Source organism: Salvelinus alpinus, chromosome 8 (assembly GCF_045679555.1).
Source record: "Salvelinus alpinus chromosome 8, SLU_Salpinus.1, whole genome shotgun sequence".
Taxonomy (NCBI): domain Eukaryota; kingdom Metazoa; phylum Chordata; class Actinopteri; order Salmoniformes; family Salmonidae; genus Salvelinus; species Salvelinus alpinus.
The window spans coordinates 35,381,957-35,408,175 of NC_092093.1; the positions used below are offsets into that span (position 1 = coordinate 35,381,957).

Below are 26,219 nucleotides of genomic sequence, written 5' to 3' on the forward strand. Positions count from 1 at the left end.
TGCAGCCCTCATTCTGCGCTCTCCACAGTATGGCCGGCGATATTAGCTAGCAGTCGCTCTACAGTATTCTCTGTAAAAGGGAAGACGGTAAAACCAAGAAATTACACCTGGATTGCTAAAGGACTGTACTTAATAAATTATAACGATCAAGCAAGGACTAGCTAATTAAGTTGAAAACGTAACCAACATTTAATTTCTGTTATTGGTGTCTGCTGTGCCACGATGGAAGAGAACGGTGCACACTTCTTCGAGGGAACCGAGAAGCTGTTGGAGGTGTGGTTCTCCCGGCAAGATGAGAATAAAGGAACAGGGGACCTCCGTACCATCCCAAGGTTTGTGAAGTGAAGATTTGATTAATTCATGCCTGTCTGTACTTGACTTTGCTTGCTAGCTAAGCTGCTAGCATGTGGCACTATGGACTCAAGCAATCCGTCATCTGAAGAAGACTGGCTGTAGAATCAACCCTCAACAATCGCTAAAAACATCGTAACCATGCTTTCTTCCCCTTACTAGATAGTCTGTTTAATGACAACGAGCCCAGTTATCTCGTAAACCACCATAGCATCTTTCACTGGCATGTCATGTGGTGGCCGAATGAATTACCATCCCCCATATTCGACCGCTAGCTGTAGTAGCTTGGCGCTTGCTAACGCGGTAGCTAGCTGAGTCATTCATTCAATCGGTGTTAGTTAGCTAACGTTAACCATGTCACCTGTTTGTTGGATGGTTCGCTATATGTTGGATAGTCTAGCCATCCAACTGTCAAGCATGGTCTCCAGTAAAGTCTTTGTATTCTAACATGTTCAGAAATGTATCTAAATATGGCTTGATGCAAGGTATCCGGCTGGCTACGTATTTGAATTCGAGCAAGTTTTTTTTTTTCTCTTTCATTTTTCCCCCCAGGCAAAAGAGAGGGTACGATTGGGTTGAGTTTGACTGCGCGGGTTTTTCGCATACTGCGCATGCATTTGGAGTTAGGCCGACGTACACGTGCATCTTTATGCAGTAATGTATCATGTCAAAAGCTAGGTAGTTCACTAAATCTACAACTCAACTTGTGAAGTTGTCATTGTGTAACTAGGTTTAGTAATTTTCCATTTCATTTGTTCTCCTGCGTCACGCATGTGGGCCCTAGCATCATGCTAAGCATGTGGTAATGCCTTGTGGCAACTTAGCCAAATTGTTTTTCTCTTTCTGTGAAGCTTTACATCTGCAATGCAGAATGAACTAAACCTCTAAACCTATAAACATAATCAATAGGTAATGGATAATGATCCATTTGAGAGTTGATTGCCCACCAGTTATCTGAGAAACGAATCTTCTCATGTGACTTACTCAATCGGACTCAATGCATGAATGGCCTGTAGTTTCATTAACTTTACCTGGAGTCTATCTTGCTACTATTACTTGTGCAGGTACGATGAAATAATAGAGGTCCATGATACTCACTCGTGGTTCTCCAACTTGTTAAACTAGGCCCTTATTTTTTGCATTGCTTCAATATATATGTTAAAGGATGTGTTACTATCAACCATACTACAATTATTGAAATGCTCTTGTTTTTAAATTCGTGTGAGTTTCTTGTTGTTCCAGCAAACTCCTGTTATGTAAAAGTCAGACAGTAGGGCAGGGATTCAACTTTTTTTCTCCCAGTGATGACCACATTTGGAGAATTTCAAAACATCACCATGTAAAACAAGTGATTTAATTGGCCAATGTTTGCTTTTTTTATTTGGGGCATGACATTTATTTACAAATTAGCCTGAGTACTTTTGACAGTTTCAATCTGAAGGAAGTATGGTTTGAAGTGACATGCATTAGTTAGTGGATAGTTCAGAAGATCATCAGGCAATTTTGTATTATCTACGGTGTAGATAGATTTTTCTATTCTATATTCCCCAGTTTGATTTAGTGCCTGGTCTAGGCTTGGGCTGTACCAGGATATTTAGAAATAGTCACGTGATTGTTTAACAAAACTGCAAAAAAAGTTTTTCAATATATTTAAATGTGTACTTTAAGCAAGTACCTGCAGTGAACTTGTGCAATACTTTAGGAGACTAAGCAGATGGTGTTCATTTAATGTCGCATCATTTTACATTATGAAGCGTATGTTAGTTCCCCAGAACAGTTGAGCCAGTCAAGTGTTTGTAAATAGCACAGCAGGAGAAAGCAGGAACAGGTGAGGCCAGCTGTGTATTGACAGGGTTTGCGTTTTATGTGTAAAGTGAAGGTGTTTTTCTCAATAGTGATCAGGAACATTAAACTATAGTTTTCCGTCATAGAAAATAGTATAAATCATTAAGCAGAAAGTGGCTTGTCAATGACAACAGTAGTGCAAAACTTTGGCTGGCAGCTGCACAAGTAAATGAGCTTACAATGAGAACTTTTTTGGTTGCTAAAAACAATGCATGGTGTTATCTTTTTCCTAAAGTATTAGAGTTAATACTGAAAGTTAATATTGTATTTTACCAGAGAAAAATAGTCTGTAGCAACTAGAGGTCGACCGATTATGATTTTTCAACGCCGATACCGATTATTGGAGGACAAAAAAGCCGATGCCGATTTATGTATAAAAAAAAATATATATATATATATATCATATACACACGCACACACACATTTTTGTAATAATGACAATTGCAACAATACTCAATGAACACTTTAATTATAACTTAATATAATACATAAATACACACACAGCTCTGAAGTGACAATGATACTGAAGAGTCTGCTTAGGAGACAAATACTCAACTGTTTGAATAAAAATAGAGTAAGTTACCTGTGATGAATGTTGAAAACAAAAACTGTAATCTATACATGCAGGGAATCCTATTTTAATAATGGGCATGGTAAGAATTTACGACCAAAGTGCGAGTCATAATTCCCATGACACCTTCTAGCAAAATCTGAAAAGCGGTTCCTTCATTTATTCCATAGGATATTTTTAGATTCACTTTAAAATAAGGTCTGTTTTGTGTAGGCTTACGCCACCGTGCCAATTTTATAACTGTGTAGATATCCATAGGACAAGGTAACTCTGATCAATTTTGGCTAAATATAAGCGAAGATCATTTTTTTTGGTAGTGGATTTATGAAAATATTTTGACAAGCGTTACCTTATCCTAGTGAGATTTACACGGGTATCAAAACGCCGAGGCGGTTTAAGCCTGCACGAAACACAGACCTTATTTGAAGTAGATCAAGACATTCTCTATGGAAGACATGAACGGTAAAATAACGAAGGAACCCCTTTCAAGTTCAGCCGCAAGTTATTACAGGAATTATAACGCGTCAACTATTTCTCTCTAAACCATATACCGTTGACTAATTCGGAAACTATCACCTCGTTTATTCCGTTCCGTATTTTATCTAACGGGTGGCATCCATGAGTCTAAATATTCCTGTTACATTGCACAACCTTCAATGTTATGTCATAATTACGTAAAATTCTGGCACATTAGTTCGCAAAGAGCCAGGCGGCCCAAACTGTTGCATATACCCTGACTCTGCGTGCAATGAACACAAGAGAAATGACACAATTTCACCTGGTTAATATTGCCTGCTAACCTGGGTTTATTTTAGCTAAATATACATGTTTAAAAATATATACTTGTGTTTTGATTTTAAGATAGGCATTGATGTTTATGGTTAAGTACACATTGGAGCAATGACAGTCATTGATTGTTTTTTATAAGATAAGTTTAATGCTAGCTAGCAACTTACCTTAGCTTACTGCATTTGCATAACAGGCAGGCTCCTCGTGGAGTGCAATGTAATCAGGTGTTAGAGCATTGGACTAGTTAACTGCAAGGTTGAAAGATTGGTTCCCCGAGCTGACAAGGTTAAAAATCTGTCGTTCTGAACGTTCCTAGGCCGTCATTGAAAATAAGAATGTGTTCTTAACTGACCTGTCTAGTTAAATAAAGATTAAATAAAGGTGTAAAAAAATAAATATATATAATAAAAATCGGCGCCCAAAAATACAGATTTCCGATTGTTATGAAAACTTGAAATCGGCCCTAATTAATCGGTCGACCTCTAGTAGCAACACATCAGTCAGCTGTCTTCTGATAGCATGGCCGTTCATGAATTCTCATCTAAGTGGAGAAATGCAACTGAAGCAAAACATTTGTTTGATGCTGAGCAGAAATTACAATAGAAAGCATTATAGAGCTGTGTTTACGAAACGCCACAAGATATTTCTTAACCGTTTATCTTTTTCCTGCGTGGAAAAACGAAGAATGTTAGGTCGACCCTTAAGGTTAACTTGCTAGTTAAGGTTGTGGGGCATCTTGTTTTGTCTTGCTGCTGTGCTTGAAGTCAAAGCCCTTTGGATGAGTTACCTGTACAGCTGCCACTGCAGCTTGATTTCCTTGTTTTTTCCCCAATGTTCTATGCCTGTCTGCGCCTCACCTCTTCTCCAGTACTGTTCTTCCTCCAGACAAGCATGCATACATTTTTTTCAGTTGCTTGTAAAATAAAAAAAATTGACGTTCGGTACCTCCTTCCTACAATACATGACTGAAAGTGTGGACACATGCTCGTCAATCATTTCATTGCAATATCATGGGCGTAAATATGAAGTTAGTCCCCCCCCTGCCTCTATAACAGCCACCACTCTTCTGGGAAGGCTTTCCACTAGATGTTTTAACATTGCTGCAGGGACGTTTGTCCATTCAGCCACAAGTGCGTTAGTGAGGTTGGGCCTGGCTTGCAGTCGGTTTTCCAATTCATCCAGTCAAGCTCATCCACACCGATCTCGACATAACATTTTTGTATGGACCTCGCTTTGTGCACGGGGGCATTGCCATGCTGAAACAGAAAAGGGCCTTCCTCAAACTGATGCTGCAAAGAATGGTCTAGAATGTCATTGTATGTTGTAGCATTAAGATTTCCCTACACTGGAATTAAGGGGCCTTGCCTGACCCATGAAACAGTCCCAGACCATTCCTACACCACCAAACTTTACTTTTGGCAATATGCATTGGCACAGGTTGCGTTCATCTGGCATCTGCCAAACCCAGATTTGTCAATCGGACTGCCAGACGGAAACCACTCATGCGTGTTGCCAAGAGTCTACCTTTGATACTATTTTGTAGCTTAAACCATTCAAGAGCCACATTATTACAAGAGCATCTAGCGGCTACCGACGGTTACTGACAACCCCAGTTCTACGAACCAAGCACTATTTAATTCAGTTTCTTTTGCAACCCCATTTTCAAATCAGGCAACCCCCACATGGGGTCACGACCCTTAGTTTGGCAAACACTACATTAGGGCATACACTGCTCTTAAATATCTAGATTTCCCTTGACGTGCCCTCCACCATGCCTCTGTTTGAATGCTTGGTTGGCTGAAATTATTATTTCCTAAATCCAGTGCACAAATTAAGATATCACATTTTCATATTGACAACACATAATCAATCAGACTCTGTGTGCAACTTCAGTAGAGCGTTACACTTTGTTACTTGTTTTTCCTTTTCTCCTTTCAGTGTCCATTTTGTTTAAATGTGGAGTGCCAGTCAAGTTTGGACACCTACTCATTCCAGGATTTTTATTTTTATATTTTCTATACTGTAGAATAGTAAAGACCACTGAAATAACACATGAAATCATTTTAGTAACCAAAAGTGTTAAACAATTAAAATAGCCTTAAGCTATACCACATCTGGCTGTGATTGGGAGTCCCATAGGGCGGGGCACAATTGGCCCAGCAACGCCGGGGTAGGCCGTCATTGTAAAAAAAACTTGCCTAGTAAAATTATGAAACTGTTTTGCGCTCTCGACATTCAACCAACTTCACCTGGAATGCTTTTCCAACAGTGAGTTCCCACATATGCTGAGCATTTGTTGGCTACTTTTCCTTCTCTGGTCCAACTCATCCCGAACAGCTCTACTGGGTTGAGGTCGGGTGATTGTGGAGGCCAGGAAAACCCTTGAGTAAGTAGGTGTGCACACTTTTGGCTGGTACTGTTAGGCCTGTAAACCCCTATGTAAAAAGAGATCACAATTCTGCTTGTACACTTTACGTGGATAGGCTTCTTAATAAAACCTATTTGAAACAAGCCTTTACACTTTGTTATTATGGCATTTAATTGTTATTACTTATACATTTGAATTTAAGAATGTATGGTTGGAGAGGGTCTCTTTTTTTGTAATGATACATTGGTACATGGCAGTCAAAATAAAGCGGTATATGCCTACCTTTTGCAAATAAAGAAAATATTTATCCAATTTTGACACACTAAACAATTCACACTAAGCCCTTAAATAATTGTTCAACTTTTCCAGTGGCAATGGTCTTCAGATAGGATGCTGTAATGAGAGAAATAATCTTGCTTAATCTACTGAAAATAGGCCTTAAACAAGATTAAATCATTACAGGAGCGTTTGACTCCTATTAAAGATGGAGTCTGCACATGCTGCTTTGACTGGACATATAGGTCTATAGAGAATGCTCCCCCAACGTAAAAAGACCTGTCAATCAAAGCCACCAGCATGTCAGACACAAGCAAATGTTTCTCCTTCCCTTAACTTATTTTAATAAAACTAGGCCTACCTTTGGCTTTTCGAAAGTAAGCTATAAGATAATAAATTGACAAGGGGAGTATGTGCCAGTATGACAGACAACTAATACACAGCTTGTCTATCGGAATTGATTCATCTAAAATCAAGAATATTCAGTATCAAATTAACATGGCAAGTTTCAGTATTGGTGCGCTGTCTACTTGGTGCATTATAGCCCCGCCCCCCTTGTGGCATGGTTCATGGCTATTCTTGCCAACCTAGGGGAAAGCCTGAGTTCGGTTTTAGAACATAATCATCAGATCTGGGTTAGGAAAGTGTCAGGCTTACAGAATGAATGACAGCGGGTATTAATTTACAGCCAGGGAAGATTAACTGCTCAGACTCTGTGGATCAGGGGTGCTGGATGCCTGCCAATGTCCAAATAAGTCCACAAGGGCATCTGATTCATGAATCTGTACCACACACCCACCTATGCCGCTGACTTTCTCTGGGCTGAGGTAGCTGCTTAAATTCTGTCCTCGGGCTGTTGACCAACATTTCTTGGGGTATTGTCTGACTGAGGAATGTTGACCAGAGCTGCCACTCCAGTGGGGAAAGTTCACCTATTCATTTGACCTACATTGAGGGTGTTGCAAACTTGACTAGTTCCCCAGAGACTTGCCATGTGTCCCTGGGTTTGAAGTGCCTATCATTTATTTGGCTGTGTTTATCCTGGCTTTCCCTTTCCCTCAAATTTCCCAGGCAAGAATGGAGTCTTGTCACCAGGAATAGCTATAGTGCCCATGTCACACTGAGATGTGAGCTGATGCAGCGCTCCATTGAGAGCCACTCGATCGGTACTGGTTACCAGAAGCTTCTAGTTAGAGGGTGACCCAAACTTGATGATTCCTTAAATGAGTCCTGGTTCTGTAAAGGATATTGCCATCAATGTTCTTGTTGCCAGGGTTATTTGCCCAAGGCTTGCACAGTCAGGCAGAATGGTAATTTATGTCAACCATGGAAAATGATGTTGGTGGATGAGCTAAACTATTATACCTTTTGACATCTATTACTTAAAGGACAATTCTGCCACATTACCAGTTAGAGTATATATGCACTACTGTAAGCTATGATACACTTGTTGTTTCTGTTAGGCATACTGCATGATTCCTTGTTTTTGCCACTTTGAAGCTTCTGATTGCCCCTGTCTATAGCATACTAAGAGTCCCAGGGTGCATTTTGTTTATCAAGCCCAGACTAAGCTTAGTCTAAATATATTGCTTATGTTATGAGTGCATTTCCCATTTTACTTTTGGGTTGTAAATATATTATGCTTGCATGAATGTCATGTTGAATATACATTGATTATACAAAAACATTAGGAACATATCTAGACTGGCCAGGTGAAAGCTATGATCCCTTATTGATGTAACTTTAAAGCTTTGAGACATGGGGTGCCATTTAGAAAGTGAATTGGTAAGACAAAGTATTTAAGTCCCTTTAAACTGGTTATGGTAGGTGCCAGGTGCACAGGTTTGAGTGTCCAGAACTCCAACGCTGCTGCTGAACAGTTTCCCGTGTATCAAGAATGTTCCACCACCCATAGGACATCCAGCCAACTGGACACCACTGTGGGAAGCATTGTTAACATGGGCCAGCATCCCTGTGGAATGCTTTCGACAGCTTGTAGAGTCCATGCCCCGACGAGAATAGTTCCAATTTAAACAACCTTTGCTGACCATAAGTTACTGTATCTAGTTAGCCTGCTAGCTAACCTGACTGCTACATGGCAAAAAATAAGTGTTTGCAACAGCAGTTTCATCTTAACGACGGTCTTAACAGGCCGACATGTTTGGACTGTTTAACACATTTTCTGAATGTATAGGGTTGCAGCCTGTATATTTGGCGCTAATGTTAGCAATGCTAGCTAAGAATCTAAACCTGCTGCTTCTAGCAGTGTTTTTAACAAGACACATGCGGCCTTGGTGACTCTCCAAGCAACCATCCAACACTGGAGGTCTTTTGGAACTAATATGAAGTTTACAAGTAAATATGAAAATATAGGCATTTGCAAAGGGCACAATGGCTGCAGGCGTGGCAACTTTGGTCCTTCATGGGAGTTTGAGCAGTGACCAGAAATTTGAGTAAGCTGGCTATAAATATCATTAGGTATTCAAGCTATTTTAAGATATTTCCGGACGTTATTAGAGACAACCAGAGAAACGTGTGTGTATATAGCTGGAAGATCGCATATGATCACCACTACAGATGGTTATTTTGATCACTGAACATGACTGTCCAATTATTGTATTAGTCATCTCAGGGATTCTACTTGAAAAAGTCAGAAGGAATTTCTGGTTTTGCTCAGCACTGAACAGTCTATAAACAAATCATAAAATTACACATTAAACATTTCAGTTATTATGAAGTGTTTAGTAAAGTGGTGGAGGTGTCCTTTTTAAGGGACACTCCTGGTTTAATTTAAACTGTTTTATGGCTCACCATACTCAAGTTGGCCTAATTGCTATGGATATTACATTTCTTAAACACGCCGACAGATAAATAGAGCCAACATCTTTTCAGCACTTGTATCCATGACCGCTCAACTCATTTTCTCTCTGCAGCAGACATTTGGTGAGCAATATGTTTTGAACATCTAATTGCAGTATCGAATCACAATACCTATAGAGTTGTGACAATCTCAATACATGACATATTGGCACGTTTATCATGAGATCCCTAGTTGAGAAATCTGTGCCCGTGATGTGAGGACTGAATGTTAGACACAGCTGGAGGCTCTTTGCAAATGGATTCTAAACTGGTCTGAGGACATTTTCCTGTTCAAAGGTCACAAAGCCAAAGCGGTTTGAAGTGTGACTAAAGGGGCAGTCAAGTCATTCATGTGGGGTTCTGCCGGTCTTGCAGGATTGCGCAACGCTCCTTCTTAATTTGATTTACTTCACCTCTATTTAACCAGGTAGGCAGTTGAGAAGTTCTAGCACCTGCAAGGGGATGCCAGGGCTTTGGACCCAGCACAATCCATGAGTATAATACTGGAGCTTGGACTGTTTCCTTGGAAGGTGATTCGGTCAAAATTGAAGTGCGAGTTAACTTGTCAAACAGCTCTGATGGTTTTCACTCACTGTCACTGTCCGTTTAGATCTTTGTCGGGCTAATTTGATAACCCAAAATTGCCATCTATGGAACCGTAAAATGATTAGCTTGGATTAGGGCTGGGCGACAATCCGAATATGTTTTTGTGACATTCCAAATGCCTGTAAGAATCAAGGTTATTGTTTTATGAGCGTTTTTGTCCCCATGTTGTATTTTTGGTTTTGTCTTTCTCACGTGTGCACCTTACAGTACAGTGCCTTCGGAAAGTATTCAGACCCCTTGACTTTTCCACATTTTGTAAAGTTATAGCCTTATTCTATAATTTTATTATCTACACACTACCCCATAATGACCAAGCATAAACAGATTTAGCTAATTTATAAAAAATAAACTGACATCACATTTACATAAGTATTCAGACCCTTTACGCAGTACTTTGTTGAAGCACCTTTGACAGCATTGAGTCTTGGGTATAACGCTGCAAGCTTGGCACACCTGTATTTGGGGAGTTTCTCCTGTTCTCTGCAGATCCCCTCAAGCTCAGGTTGGATGGGGAATGTTGCTGCACAGCTATTTTCAGGTGTCTCCAGAGATGTTTGATCAGGTTCAAGTCCGGGCTCTGGCTGGGCTACTCAGACATGCAGAGACTTGTCCCGAAGCCACTACTGGGTTGTCTTGGCTGTGTGCTTAGGGTCGTTCTGTTGGAAGGTGACCATTTGCCCCAGTCTGAGAACCTGCTCCAGAATGCTCAGTACTTCATCAAGGGATCTCTCTGTACTATGCTCTGTTTGTCTTTGCTTTGATCCTGACTAGTCTCCCAGTCCCTGCTGTTGAAAAACATACCCACAGCATGATGCTGCCACCATGCTTCACCGTAGGGATGGTGCCAGTTTTCCCCCCCAGACGTGACGCTTGGCATTCAGGCCAAAAAGTTATTGGTTTCATCAAACCAGAGAATCTCTTCTAATGGTCTGTGTTTAGGTGCAATTGGTAAACTCCAAGCGGGCTGTCATGTTCCTTTTTATACTGAGTGGCTTCAATCTGGCCACTACTATAAAGGCCTAATTGGTTAGTGCTGCAGAGATGTTTGTCCTTCTGGAAGGGTCTCTTGGCGCCAGAGTTCCTCTGTGGAGATGTCAGAGTGACCGTCTGGTTCTTGGATGCCTTCCTGACCAAGGCCCTTCTCCCCCGATTGCTCAGTTTGGCCGGGGGGGCCAGCTGTAGGAAGAGTCTTGGCCGTTCTAAACTATTTCCATTTAAGAATGATGGAGGCCACTGTTCTTAGGGACCTTCGATGCTGCAGACATTTTTTGGGATCCTTCCCCAGATCTGTGCCTCGACACAATCTTGTCTCGGCACTCTAAGGACAATTCCTTCGACCTCGTGGCTTGTTTTTTTTCTCTGACGTGCGCTGTCAACTGTGGGACCTTATATAGACAGGTGTCTTGCCAAATCATGTCCAATTAATTGAATTTACTACAGGTGGACTCCAAGTTGTAGAAATATCTCAAGGAGGATCAATGGAAACAGGATGCACCTGAGCTCAATTTCAAGTCTCATAGCAAAGGGTCTGAATACTTATGTAAATAAGGTATGTGTTTGTTTTTAATAGTTGCAAAAATGTCTAAACTGGTTTTTGCTTTGACATTATGGGGTATTTGTGTGTAGATTGCTGAGATTATGCATTTGATTTTAGAATAAGGCTGTAACAATGGGTCTGAATACTTTCCGAAGGCACTGCTTGAGGAGTTGAGCATGCCCAATTTAACTGGAGCAAGATTCCCAAAGGCTGGAGCTTCATGAACTCAGCATGCATATTCCCCCCCCCCCCCCCTCTTCGGAGGACAGATGTTCGTTTTTTTTTGCTACATATGCATACATGGTACTTATGTAAAACAGTCGCAAAGAATACATACTCTTTAATCCCAACCCTTAGCCCATCCCACCTATCATCATAGACCACCCTCATTTGGTTTCCATGTGCCAGCAGCATACCACCCTGCATACCACTGCTGGCTTGCTTCTGAAGCTAAGCAGGGTTGGTCCTGGTCAGTCCCTGGATGGGAGACCAGGTGCTGCTGGAAGTGGTGTTGGAGGGCCAGTAGGAGGCACTCTTTCCTCTGGTCTAAACAAAGATCCCAATGCCCCAGGGCAGTGATTGGGGACACTGCTCTGTGTAGGGTGCCGTCTTTCGGATGGGACGTTAAACGGGTGTCCTGACTCTCTGAGGTCATTAAAGATCCCATGGCACTTGTCGTAAGAGTAGGGGTGTTAACCCCGGTGTCCTGGCTAAATTCCCAATCTGGCCCTCAACCATCACGGTCACCTAATAATCCCCAGTTTACAATTGGCTCATTCATCCCCCTTTCCCCTGTAACTATTCCCCAGTTCGTTGCTGCAAATGAGAACGTGTTCTCAGTCAACTTACCTGGTAAAATAACGGATAAATTAAATTAAATTTAAAAAAAAACATTAGTTGTGCTGTGATGTTTTACACTTACATTTTTTTTTTTTTTACCTTTTTCTAATTGCATCCACAGATGAGCTAAAGAACGTTTCCTAAGAGTATATTATTTATTGACTGACTATGGCTTTCCAAATCGCCCAACACTGCTATTTGTAAGGTTAATATTAAGTGCACTTTCTTTTTTTATGAACCATTCCTGAACCTGTGACAAGAAACAAGCTACATAGGAGCAATACCAGAATAAATAATCTATTAATTGGTGCTACATAGGAGCAATACCAGAATAAATAATCTATTAATTGGTGCGAGGAGAGAATCTACAGAGCTGAGATTGTATGCCATATTTCTCTCATTCTGTTGGTGGCCAGAAGGTTATATAATTTAAAGACTGTTGAATGAAGTATAGTTTTTGTACCAGTTCATAAACCATGTGCCATGGATTTGGTACATTTTATTTTGCAACCTGTATGGCGCAGTTGTCAACATTTTTGTCCTCGGATGAAACTGGTCTATTTATTCCCCTTTTTTTGGGGGGGGGGGGGCCAATTTGTATCTTTAATGTATGGCAGGCAAACAAGTTCCCTACATTCTCCCTTTATCACTTACCTCAATTTTTGTGGTTGTGCTGCAATCAGTTTGTAAGTTTGCCTTGAGCAGATATCTCCATATATTTTCGATAACTGCATATGTGACAACTGTCTATTCATATCGTTAATAAATATAATGATATATATATATATATAAATGAAAAGTTATAATTTGTGAAGGCAAAATAACAACTTTTGAACAGGATGAGCCTTAATCTACTGGAGAACCATTTTGGATTTGAGTGAAGCTTTTAAGAGGTTTAAAGATTTAATATTTAGTGTTTTTTAACCACTCATTATGAAATATTTCTTGCTCATATGATTTAAAAAGAGTTCTCTGGAGTAGGCAGTGCCATTAAGTAAACTGTGATAGGACAAATAGGCAAGTATTTACCTCCATGTTTGCAGAATCTTATCTAGTTTTGCTGACTTTCTATTAAAGTTAATTTTAAGTTCATTAGATTTTTTTGATGTGAATACCAAGTATGTCTACTTCACCATCTGCCCATCTTATTGGTAAACAAGGTAGTGTAAACACTATTTGCATAATATGGTACACACTTGGTTTTAATCGAGGCTAGAAAATGGATCAAGATAGTCAGTGAGACTGCCAGATCCAGTTTGCGGACTTAAGATAACTAGTCACCGGCATACATTGACCCTTTGTTTTTATCCCCTTGATTTCCAACTCCTTGATGTTCTTGTTGGCTTTTGCATTTCAATGGCCGTAATAAATAGATATGGAGACAACGGACAGCCTTGTTTGACTCCTCTTAAAAGCTCAATACTTTCTGAGAAGTAACCATTATTTACTATTTTACATCTGGGGTTGCTGTACATAACTTCAACCCATTGTATGAGATTCACCGAAATTAAAGTAATCCAGGCATTTTATATATAAATTGTAGTCATACTTTATTAAACGCCTTATCAAAATCTGTTATGAAGACCAGACCTGTTATCTTCGTTTCATTATGTTCCATTGTTTCAAGTAATTTATTGCCCATGTAAAAGAAAGTCTAATCAGGATGAACAATATCAGACGTAAAAAAAAAAAATCTGTACTATTCATTTTGCCAGGATATTGGCATCACAACATTGAAGTGTTAGAGGCCTCCAGTTTTTTAAATCGGTTATCTTTATACTTAACACCTGGGTTCTGTTTTTAGTAATGAAATCAGACCTTGAGTACCTGAGGGTACCATTTGTATACGAGTTAAACATGCCAATGGGTATTTGAGTATATCAAAGGTCTGATACCTCCAGTGGTATACTGTCAAGCCCTGGTGTTGATCCAGACTGAAAAGATTTTATTGCCTCCAGTTCCTCTTCTGTAAGTTGGCCTTCATTTGTAGTCTACTTGTGTGCTGCTATAACCCCCTTGCTTTAGCTACTTGCTTTAGCTACGGATGAATATGTATGAACTTTTCAATTTGTAAGTCGCTCTGGATAAGAGCGTCTGCTAAATGACTTAAATGTAAATGTAAATGTCATGGCGTTCGCTAAATATTTTCATAAAGAAACTGATAATACATTTCGCTGAACTTGAAATATAAAGATTAGCCGGCTAATCACTAGCACGTGGCCTTGTGTTGAGACCTGTTAATTTTCTATAGCCTAATACCTGCTACAAGAAGTCAGGCATTATTAGTGCATTAAGCATGGTTCTAGTTAAATTTGTAACAAGGGCAATTTCATAGATGGACTTGAAAGCCAGAACAGTGATTATTGCGCACACAAAAGCAGCTAACTATTTTGATTTAATTGTATTGGGCTTGTTTGGAAGGTTTATTTAGCCTATATATCTTGAAGCCCTGAATGAATTTGATTATTGCTGACTGTTTTTAAATGCAGTGTATTTGACCATTAATTGTACAACGATGCTTATTTAGAACATTTCTTGATGTATATTGTGAGTCGCCCATACATTAGTATTTTTAGGCCGTATTGCCCAGCCCTAGCATTGCTCAATGTTTGTTTTAATTTAGTCTGCTAGCAAAGTGTTAACTTCAGTAAAAAAACATCTTCAACAAATGCTTTTGTCTTTCAGGTTTGAGTGGGACAAACTTCTGGAGAATGTGCACTGTTTGATCATAAGTGTGACGAAGACCGACAAGCAGGAAGCTTATATACTCAGGTGAGTAGTGACCGGATCCCTGCTCGGTTTGCCTCTGTCACCTTGGCACGTACCTTTTTCCTCTTCCAGATTAGGAGGCAGGTATTAGATTTGGGTCATCTAATCTTCTCATTACGAGTGGCTGTATGGCTGGCTGCATGGAAACTCTTCTCCCCTGGGGTGAAGGGTGTCTCTGGCTCTATTCTGAAGGGCCTAATGACCTGGGTCTTATCTGAACCCAGGTGATAAGTGCCAGCTTTTAGCCCCCAAAAAAGCAGCTAAAAAACTGGCACCAGCCAATTGTGCGGAAGAAGAGGGAACCCATTGCAAAACAATGCTTTTTAGCCATTGATGGAAATGCTTATCGTCTATAGGTTAATTTACATCGTTTGGTGGAATTAAATTGGCGCATATCTTAAGTCGTTATGATTCTTATCACACCACATACAAAACTTAGTTTGAGGAAAATCTGTCAGTGCGAGAGCTACAGCTCCTGTTGCTGCAGGAGTGAAACATGCTTTTATTTGACTAATCATTGCGAAACCGTTCAAAATGCAAGTTAATGTTGACGGTTTTGATGGCCACAATTTAAAAATAAATAAATAAATAAAAAAAATTAAAAAAATGGCTGCGCTATTTATTTATTCTCCTCCGGTAGTTGGCGCGCAGCTTCCCATTCAAGTGCTGGCAACGGTAAGCAGGCTTCAGCGCATCACACCACGAGGCGAAGAGCGCTGGAGGCAGTATGTTTTCAAAATGCAATGTAGTTAATTGTGAAACCTCAATAGCTTACCTCATATGAGGTATGTACTTGCATTGTCTCGGCTACTTTGAAGGAATCAGTTTCTATAAACGTGGAGGCAATTATTTTAGACTTGCCATTGAAACAAGTAGCTTATATCATGTCCTATTTGTTTTCACATCAACTTTAATTTTCCAGTATCCAAAGGCACAATCCTTGTCATATTAGCGACAATGCTAGTTGTTGGCTCTTTAGATCTCGCTTATTTTAATCTCATGTGCAGTGCGCTTTTGAAATATTTTTTCCCATCAAATTGCATTATGGCACAACATGTGCATGTAGTTTACTGCTGTGTGAGCATTGCTGCAAAGCTATGTGTAAACTAGTTAATCACCGTTTTTAAGCTAAATGTTCTGAACAGCCTCAAATACCTTCAAGTTATTTTGATGTACTGGTTGTATGAATTGGATCTATTGTTCCACAACTGTCCCAGTCTGGAGGAGGCCATTTCTTTCTTGCACAGAACGACAAGCTTACCAGTAGTATAGGTCAACTTTTCTACTATGTGGGATAGTAGCTAGGCTAGTGATTTTGCTGTTTGTTACTCCTCTTATTGGCTGTGGAAAAGTAAACCTGTACAGTTAATAAAATCTTCAAAGTGCTTGTCGGAATTCGGTAAGGAGGACTCCCACCATTGGGTTGCGTGTTATGTTTAGATTCATTACCGTAATCTAAATGTGATTTGTTATTCTGAGCACTGTGGGTTGATGCCATAATTGCATTAAGCACCCAATCCGTATGTCCAGGAAATGTTCAAATGCTGCCAGTCAAATGTCCTAACAGAAACCCTAATAAAGCTAATATTTTACACATTGTGTTTTTAATGAATATAACTATTGAGTTGAACCTATTTTATAATTGGAGTACTCTGGATGGTTACAAATATCCCAGGGTTAAAAAACATATTTTAGACCAGGTATTCCCAAACTGGGGTACGTAAATTCAATTCTTGCCTGAGTACCCTCATTTCACTGCCAAATAAAATTAAACCATCTAGTGTTCAGCGAAATAAAGTCAAATACAGGTAGCCTAGTCAAATTATTTAACATCCAATCACGTTAACTGTTACTCTCGCGGGAATTCCACTGATCGGCATGTAGCCAAATGTTGGCTTTTGCACCATCAGTACAGATACCATGACAGGGAGACATAGTGGAGTGGTAACGCGCGTGCAAGCAGTTGCTCCCGGTGCCACTTGGGTACACTGCAGCATCCACGAGAGGCTCTTGCTGCCAAGGGAATGCCTGACAGCTTGAAATATGTTTTTCGAGACTACAGTTAATGGTAACTTTGTTAAAGGAAGGCCCCTGAACTCGTGTATTTTCTGCACTATTCAATGATATGGGCAGTGACCATGTAACGCTTTTACAACATACAGAAGTGCGCTGGTTATCAAGAGGCAAAGTATTGACATGTTTTTTAAATATAGAGACTAGCTTAGTTTTCTCTGACCATTTTCATTTGTCTGACCGCTTGCATGATGACGAGTTTCTCGCACGACTGGTCTCTGGGTGAAGTTTTCTCGCCTGAATGATCTGAATCTAGGATTACAGGGACTCTCCGCAACTATATTCAATGTGCGGGACAAAATTGAGGCTATGATTAAGAAGTTGGAGCTGTTTTCTGTCTGCATTAACAAGGACAACACACAGGTCTTTCCATCATTGTATGATTTATGATGTGCAAATTAACTCAAGCTTACGGACAATGTCAAATGTGATGTAGCGAAGCACCTGAGTGAGTTGGGTGCGCAATTACGCAGGTACTTTCCCAAAATGGATGACACAAACAACTGTGTTCGTTATCCCTTTCATGCCCTGCCTCCAGTCCACTTACCGATATCTGAACAAGAGAGTCTCATCAAAATTGCAACAAGCGGTTTTGGGAATTGAATTTAATCAGATGCTCAGTATTCTGCCTTGGCAAGTCACATTAAAACACTGATGCCCTTTGCAACCACGTACCTATGTGAGAGTGGATTCTCAGCCCTCACTAGCATGAACTAAAAACAGGCACAGACTGAAATTATTTAAGACACTCTCTCCAATACAACCCAACACTGCAGAGTTATGTGCATCCTTTCAAGCACACCCTTCTCATTAACCTGTGTTATCATTTTTGATGAGCAAATAAGGTTATATAGATGGCTGAAGAGCAACATTATTGATTATATTATTCGTGCCCTGGTCCTATAAGAGCATTGTGTCACTTTCCATGAGATGGGTTGTGACACTCACTCTTACGTTTAATAAATGTATAGTGTGTGTGGCAGGCTTACAATGATGGCAAAAAAAAACATTTGAGTGTGCTGATCCTGGTGCTAGAGGGGGTACGCAGCTGAATGTTTGAAGGGGTAAGGGACTAAAGTTTGGGGACTTAACAATGTAGTAAACCTTTATTCCACGGATCCTTTGGCCAAAATGTGTATATTCTTTTAGTAAGAGTCATTCATATATTTGATATCTGGCTGTGGCGGACCCCACTGAGACCAATGGACTAGGGTGTCATCTGAGTGGGGAAGTTGTGAATGCCGAGGTCTCCACTCCTGCCGGTTAGGTCCCACCTACAACCCTCAGAGAGCGCACAGATCACAAGGGAGGTGGTGGATCCACCAACCTTGATGGGATCAGAGCTAGCTGTGAAGTGTCAGCTGTCCACTGTTGATGTTATGGGAACGGCGTAGTCCTGACTCAGGAAAGGACTACTTGTGATGGCTTGAATGCAAGTAGACAAAACATGACTGATCTTCAACTCCTACCGTCTCACTGGCTATGCTATAGTCAACTGACTGTTCCTTGTAATAAAAAAAACATCACCCTGCACGTCTCCCTAGAAGTAGTCTGTGACTAATGCCTTGTTCACACTGGCAGTTTTAAGTGAACCTGAGTCATTTGATGACTTACTCGCATATGTTTCGCAAGGTGTTTAATTACGTGGGCCCTCAACTCTGGACCTCGAAGCCAGTTTCACTGCATTTTGTCATTGTTCCCCTCTAATCAGGGACTGATTTTAGAACTGAGACACCAGGTGGGTGCAATTCATTATCACGTAGAAGTGAACCAACAGGCTCCAGACCTCGTAGGGTAAGAGTTGAATAGCCCTGCTCTGTAGAATCATTTGTAAGCTGTCATTAAGGGTAATGCCTGGCCAATGGGTGGCATGGCATCTTTAAGCAGACTCTCTGGGTGCCTAGCTGGAAGGCTTACAACCTTAACTGGAAGTTAGAAACTCAAACCTGGGGAAACAAATTTGTCTATTTTAATACTGAACACAGTTGGTTATATTGGATGTCAGTTGTGTTCGTGTCACAAATGTAGGCTTAAGTATATATTTAACTGTACATGTGTAACATGCATAACTAATATTCATTTTCTGTCTGTCCCTTTTTTCCAGTGAGAGTAGCATGTTTGTCTCCAAGAGACGTTTCATTTTGAAGACCTGTGGAACCACCCTCTTACTGCAAGCACTGATGCCTCTGCTGGAACTCGCCAGAGAGTACTGTGGCTTTGATGCCATCGAGGTCAGTGTGACACCCACGCATGACCTACATGTTTCTTAAAACCACGAATTTCCCGCCATTTATAAACCATGTTATGCGTCAAGACATTTTGTGAGGCTCATGTAATCTTTGTGCCGTCTTGTTTTTGTGGTGACGTTCTCGTGGACAGGATAGGTCAGAGGTTTTAACTCCATCTCCTCACTACCTACAGAATTTCTTCTATTCTCGCAAGAACTTCATGAAGCCCACCCATCAGGAGTTCCCTCATCGGAACTTCCAGGAGGAAGTGGAATTTCTCAGCCAGATTTTCCCAAGTAAGTACTAATCCCCCCCCCATGCTCTAAATTCCATTCTTGAACTCTAATCACCATGGGCGTGGCTGGTAATTCATGGATGGGTGAGTCAGCGACTCTATACAGGCTGCTGTTGTATCCTCTACTGATTTTAGAAGACAGTGTATGAGACATGGGCACATGAGAGAAAGAAATGACATGCAGTTCTCTTTTCCAGACGGAGCAGCGTACTGTATGGGACGTTTGAACTCTGATTGCTGGTAAGGTCATATCAACACTTGATACTGAAGGAATATGCTCAAGATACTGTTCCATTGATGACAATGAATAATGCAGTGGACGTTGCCATTGTGAAACTAACTACTGTCCAGTGCTGCCGAATGTGTTCATGTTTTCTTGTACGCCGTTGTTTCCCTGCAGGTACCTGTTTACTCTGGATTTGCCAGAGTTCTGGGAGAACGAGCATGCGGATCAGACGCTGGAAGTTCTGATGAGTGACCTTGATCCAGCAATTATGGACCAGTTCTTCATGAAAGACGGTGTTTCTGCAAATGATGTCACTCGTGTAAGGCCCACTGACTAGCAATGTTCTTTATTTGTTGATTCCTTTAAGAGGGGTCACTCAGTAGGGCACTGTTCAGGGGGACCTGTCCTTAAGACATTCATCTATTGTGGTTTTGTCTAATTACCTTCCCTAGTGATTGGTACTAATATAGAAAATATCTGGGGGGGGGGGGTTTTGATGCGGTATTGGTTTTATAAAAATACATTTCAACTGTTAACTTCCATGTGTCTGAAGTTGTGACTGCTGCTTGTTTGCCCATTGGGCCAGATGTGAATGTTCTGGGGGGGCCTAACTTAGCAAACCAGTTGCTATACAATTGGAAGCTCATCAACTGTTGATGTCCCATGAGCAGGCAATTATATGTGGAAGGGGTTTTGTGCATGCAGGGATTTATTTTTTTAAACGATGCAGGGATTTATTTTTTTAAACGATCGTGTAGGTGAACGGGAAGAATAAACCAATATCGCGATATGCCTTGCTCATATCGATATCAAATGATCTCTATTGGTGCCCACTAGCAATATTTTCCCCTTATTGTATAGATAAACACCATCATAAAGCTGACTGTTCATCAGTCAATTAGTTGCTGTTTTGTAGTGTAAATGTTTCTGTCTTTTCAGATGAGTGGAATTCGTGACCTGATACCAGGTTCTGTGATTGACGCCACAATGTTCAACCCATGTGGATACTCAATGAATGGAATGAAGACTGATGTAAGTGGATCTTGTCAATGGGGTTGTCTTCGGGGTCTTCTCTGCAAATACACCTGGGACGTTATCGAAAACCAATGTCTTGTCTTACAGGGGACTTACTGGACGATCCACATCACTCCAGAGCCAGAGTTCTCCTATGTCAGCTTCGAAACCAACCTCTCTCAGACGTCCTATGACGATTTGGTCAGGAAAGTTGTGGACGTGTTTAAGCCAGGAAAATTTGTGACGACGCTATTCGTTAACCAGGTAGTTTCTCTTTCAAAATGGTTCCGTTGTTGCTTGTGGATGTTCGGCTCTGTTTTTCCAGAAATGTGCTATATAATTGACTCTTTATGGCTTCACTGTACTTGGCATTTCCACCGTTAACAACTTTTTTTTCTCTTTTCTGTAGAGCTCCAAATGTCGCAGTGTCTTTTCTTCCGCCCAGAAACTCGAGGGGTACAAGCGCCTCGACCGCCAGTTGGCCCAATTCAACGATTACAATTTTGTCTTTACTAGTTACGCCAAGAGCCGCCAGCAGAACCAGCAAAGTTGAGGTTTAAGAATGAAAAAGAAGCGTAAGAAGAAAGGCGGCTGCGTAGGAGGGCTCGCCCCCCGTGGCTGTCTTTCTGTCCTAGCGGAGAGGCCCACTACACTCTGCTGCCATTGTCCAGAATTTCTTGGTATCGAGGCCACAGGCCCTAATAGTTTGAATTGTATGCATTGTTGTACCTATAACTTAGCTCTCTTGCATGAAAGCTCTTTTTTCTGTTTAGATAGTCTAGTGCACTCTTGCTGTGATCTTGAAGTGCATGTAGAGGAATTAAACATGCTCTGTTTGAGGCTGTCCAGCCTTGCCCCGTGTGCCCAGTGCAGCGGCCCCTTCCTGCAGGTCTCCCCCCTCATTCCCCACAGACAGGGCTTCCGTGCCCACTAGTCCAGGGCCCTGACATGCTCAGATGGGTCCACCTCTATGTGCTTACCGATTTTATAAAAAAATGTTTAAGTTGAAATGCATTCTCCCCCTTCACTGATTTGCTGCCTATTTGATCTGTTGCAAATGTGTCCTTTGTTTTTGACCTTTTTTGAGTGCACTTTAAGAGGTTTTCAGCTCGCGCAGGACTCCTCAGTACCCAAACGTAAAACACCAACCCTTTTTTGGCTTATTGAATTTCATGACGTTGGTCTTCGAGTGATTATGGCCCAAAGCTCACAATCTTCTAATGTTATTTGTCATTCAGCATCAACCTAGTTAATTAATTCCTTAAATCAAAATGCCATACTTTGTCAGTGTTTCACTACCAGAGGATTGCATAGAGGCTGGCTGCTGGGCAATGTGATCTAGTTCTTGGCTGTAAACTGCACCGGAGCCAAAATAATTATTGCTAGAATTGTTAACCCCCCCCCCCCTGTTCAGTCAGCCATGCTTCTCTCCACCTTGACAATAAATGTAGCTGTTGAATGTGTCCACAAAGACAGGCTTTCAACTTTTTCCCATGCAACAGTATGCGTTAGTGTAAATTTAAAATGTCCAGTTGTGTACTTCATGGTATGGGATGTGTAATACATGTTTACATTTACACCAAGGCTCCTACATTTATAAACTGGGTGGTTCGAGCCCTCAATGCTGATTGGCTGAAAGCTGTGGTATATCAGACGGTATACCACACCCCCTTGTGCCTTAATGCTTAAGTATACTGCACCAACAGGAAGCGTCTGGTTCATAGTATACTCTGTTTTAAACACTTAATTTATCCAATAATAATTGAATACATTATAAAAAGTTCAAACTTGACACGTCATGTAAGAACAAAGGCTGTGCCAACCGTGAATGTTGAGGGCCATGTTTAGACTAGAGGAGCCTGTTGAGGGGCTTTATCTGAATGTAAATGACTCAAGGAGACTCAGTAGTCACCTTGTCGCTGTGGTGTGGGCCAGAACAATGCCCTCTGCCATCCAGCGTGGTCAGCCATTGTCCCCCGGCCCAGCGGGTCTCCCCATAGCACCCTGTGAGACTGTCAGCTGGCCCCAGAACCATGCTTGACAGTGGCACTCCTGGCTGCACCGTGTGTCCCTGAATGGAGATAATGACTCAGACTCTGCTTAGTGCAGCGGTTGCCCAGCAAAGCATTTCTTTCATAAACAATGTACATCCTCTCTTTCCCCCCTATACAGGAATCAGTAAGCGCACAATAGAGGCCCACCAATCTGAGCATGCCAGGGTGATCCCGGATCATTCCACACAACTGTTGCATAAACCATTTTATTAATTTTATTGTGCGCAGACATTTTGCAGTGAATTGGTCCCAAATGTGACTCCACTGCAGTTTTTTTGGAGCACAATCCATACCCTTTGTTCAGTGAGGGGAAAAATCCTGTGACGCTGTGGTGCATGTGACTACTAGTTCTGTATTGCTTGACAGTGTAGTGTGCTGCGGTCTGTTCCTCCTGTGTAGAGTGATGTGCTTCACCTTCCAGTTTTATCAGCTAATGTAGATGGGACTGAGGCATCCTGATGTTTTATTGAACAGGTGGGTTAGGGTTAATGTTTTTACTTTGCCACCTTGGTGCTGAAGGCAGGCCCTCATCTATATCGTTACTATACAGATATTGATGTTTGGAATTTTGAGTTTCTTAATATATTTTTTTAGGATGTGTGATTGTCTTCTTGGGCTGGTCAGTAATATTCATGATGCTTCCCCTGCCAGTGAATGCAGATTGATTTGAATTTGCTGACAAACCTGGGGTGGTTAGGGAACACTTTTTTTTGTTTGACTGCTGTTTTTATTTTAAGACTGCCGTTTCTGGCCTGCCTTTAGCACTTCTGAGCGTTATAACCTGTGCTGCGTTGCCCCACTATGTTAGGAACTGTAAGATCAAGCTTGTTCAGAAAGCTCTTAACACCAGAGAATGGATCATTATACACACAAGTCTGGAATCCCTTCAAATTTGTGTATTCAGCTATTTCAGCCACATCTGTTGCTGACGTGTGTGCAATTCTATACATTGTACAATGTCCATAGTCAAACATTGGCTGTAGAATGTCCTTAACGAAGAGCTTTGACATTCAATGTGTCACCGTCGTAGGATGCCACCTTTCCAACAAGTAAGTTTGTCAAATTTCTGCCCTGCTAGAGCTGGTGAACTGTAAGTGCTGTTATTGTGAAGTGGAAACATCTAGGAGCAACAACGACTCAGCAGCGAATTGGTAGACCACACAAGCTCACAGGACTGTCGAGTGCTGAAGTGCGTTTTGATATAGGTGTATATATATTTTAGTTCTCGGTTGCTTTCAGAGGCAGGTTGGACCGTCAGCACAAGAACTGTTTGTTGGGAGCTTCATGAAATGGGTTTCTATGGCTGTACACCAGCCCAAAATCACCGGCTGGTGATTATTCCTCCAGCCAAACATCGGCTGGTGTACAGCTTGCCGCCTTTAGAATATGGAGCAGTGGAAACGCGTTCTCTGGAGCGACGAATAATGCTTAACCATCTGGCAGTCCGATGGACAAATCTGGGTTTGGCGGTTGCTAGGAGAACGCTCCCTGCCCTCAATGCATAGTGCCAACTAAAGTTTGGTGCAGGAGGAATAATGGCCAGGGGCTGTTTTTCATGGTGCGGGCGAGGCATTTTAGTTCCAGTAAAGGGGTCGCTTAACTCAACAGCATACAGTAACATTCTAGATTATTTGCTTCCAACTTTGTGGCAATGGGGGAAGGCCCTTTTCCTGTTTCAGCATGTCATATCCCCTGTGCACAAAGCGAGGTCCTTACAGAAATGGTTTGTTGAACTTGACTGGTCTGCACAGAGCCTTGACATCAACCCCATCGAACACTGTTTTTAGGATGAATTGGAACGCTGACTGTGAAGCCAGGCCTTAGCGCTCAACATCAGTGCTCGACCTCACGAATGTTCTTGTGGCTGAATGGAAGAAAGTCCCCGCAGCAATGTTCTAACATCTAGTGGAAAGCCTTCCCAGATGAGTGGAGGCTGTTTTTAAAAGCAGCAAGGGGGGACCAACTCAATATTAATGCCCATGATTTTGGAATGAGATGTTTGAGGTGTCCCTGTACTTTTGGTCATGTAGTGTGATGGTGTACCGTAGACGACGAAATCCATTTCTCCCCAGGAGGCTAAAATTGTAACTGACTTTGCAAGGGGGCCACTAGAATTAGTTCTTCATGTAAGGACCTGGGCAAAGTTGACAATTTGGAAAATCTTCCCTCCATGTCTGGCTTTTTGGAATGGTTAAAAAAAAAATATCTTCTGAGGACCAATCTTCGCCAGGTATCCTTACCTGAAATGTCATTCTGCCTGTAGTGACCAGCCTCCTTTGTGTTCTAAGAGCTGTATTGACTGGTTTAGGGAATAGGCACCAGCACATTTCACAAAAGGTAACTTTCGGTTACTGTTTTTGGATGAAGTCATATTTAGACTTGATGATCTGCGTATGGGTTGGTTTGGAACATAGCTTCAAAAAAAATTGGGGGTGGGGTGCAATTTTGCCTACGGACCAACTATATTTTGTTTTTGTCCAACCCTTTTGTTGTAAAACCAGTGTTCCAAACTGATTTTTTTAGAAACTATTTGGATCATGAAATTGTTCTCGCATTACCGTTTTAAAATCCCGTGCTGTGTTTTCTGGGGAAGGGAAAAGTCAAACACCTCCCCTGATGTGAGGGTGAACTTACAGGATGTACTGAAGGGAAAACTTTGCTGTTCTAATTATTCTGCTATTCTTTGGATGGTCAAGATGTGCTAAATATATCTGTACTATGAGCTTGATGCTTTAATAAATAAAGATGACTCTTTTGTGTGACTTTTTATCAGCATTGGGCATAAGTTGACGTAAAGCAGTAAGTCCAGGCCACTGTGCGTTGAGCTAAAACTGTAGAATATCCAACATGCACATAAATATATATGGCATTAATAACGCAAGTGTTAGGATCAGGTCTGATGCTTGACCTCCCAAATCGGAGCATGACTGGTCATGATTCAAGATGTTAAATTCATTGATAAACATTTGAAGTTACATGGTTCACATTCAATTTCTATGTCTCATGGCCCAAGCTGCACATTTATATTGTTAACTAAAACATGGTCCCAGGACCGAGTTTGGGGAAACTCAGCTCAAGAGGATAGGCAGTCTCAGGAAGACGATTATGCTGCAAGCAAAGGAAGTCTGCTGGGGACAGCTATTGGTTAAAATGTGCACCTACAATATTATCTCAATTTATTTGCATTTAAATTAATATAATTCGCCATTTTTAAATCTCGGAAATATGCCCTGTATTTTATATATACTAAGTTATCTTTCATGAATGTATTTAAGATACACAAGTTAACATTTAAAATAAATTAATGAAAACAAGTTAAGAGAGTTTGGGTTGGTGTTGGGTTTGACCATAAACCAAAAAATATGAATCTAGTAATCGATTACTTTACCCCATTGTTTCCCATGAGATTGCTCAGGGGTGCTCGTTTGATCCGGAAGTGTCATTTCAGCGTGTGCCAAACATTTCATGCGCCGTTTGAGCTACTTTAGGCTCAGTGCTGCACTCTGAGTGTCTCAAAT

General features: G+C 41.2%; 1 protein-coding gene across 2 annotated transcripts; it reads left to right on the plus strand.

Moving 5' to 3' along the window:
- LOC139583045 (S-adenosylmethionine decarboxylase proenzyme-like) lies at positions 1-25,463 on the plus strand. 2 transcript variants are annotated; one of them, XM_071413743.1, is made up of 9 exons: positions 1-332; positions 14,728-14,814; positions 18,989-19,115; positions 19,264-19,408; positions 19,605-19,647; positions 19,808-19,952; positions 20,573-20,665; positions 20,756-20,911; positions 21,057-25,463. In XM_071413743.1, the coding sequence occupies exons 1-9, from the start codon at positions 223-225 to the stop codon at positions 21,198-21,200; spliced, it is 1,050 nt and encodes a 349-aa protein (XP_071269844.1). In that variant the 5' UTR covers positions 1-222; the 3' UTR covers positions 21,201-25,463. The 2 variants fall into 2 exon arrangements, with proteins under 2 accessions (XP_071269844.1, XP_071269845.1); XM_071413744.1 differs by having other exon boundaries at positions 19,306-19,408.
- The last annotated feature ends 756 nt before the right edge of the window (positions 25,464-26,219 follow it).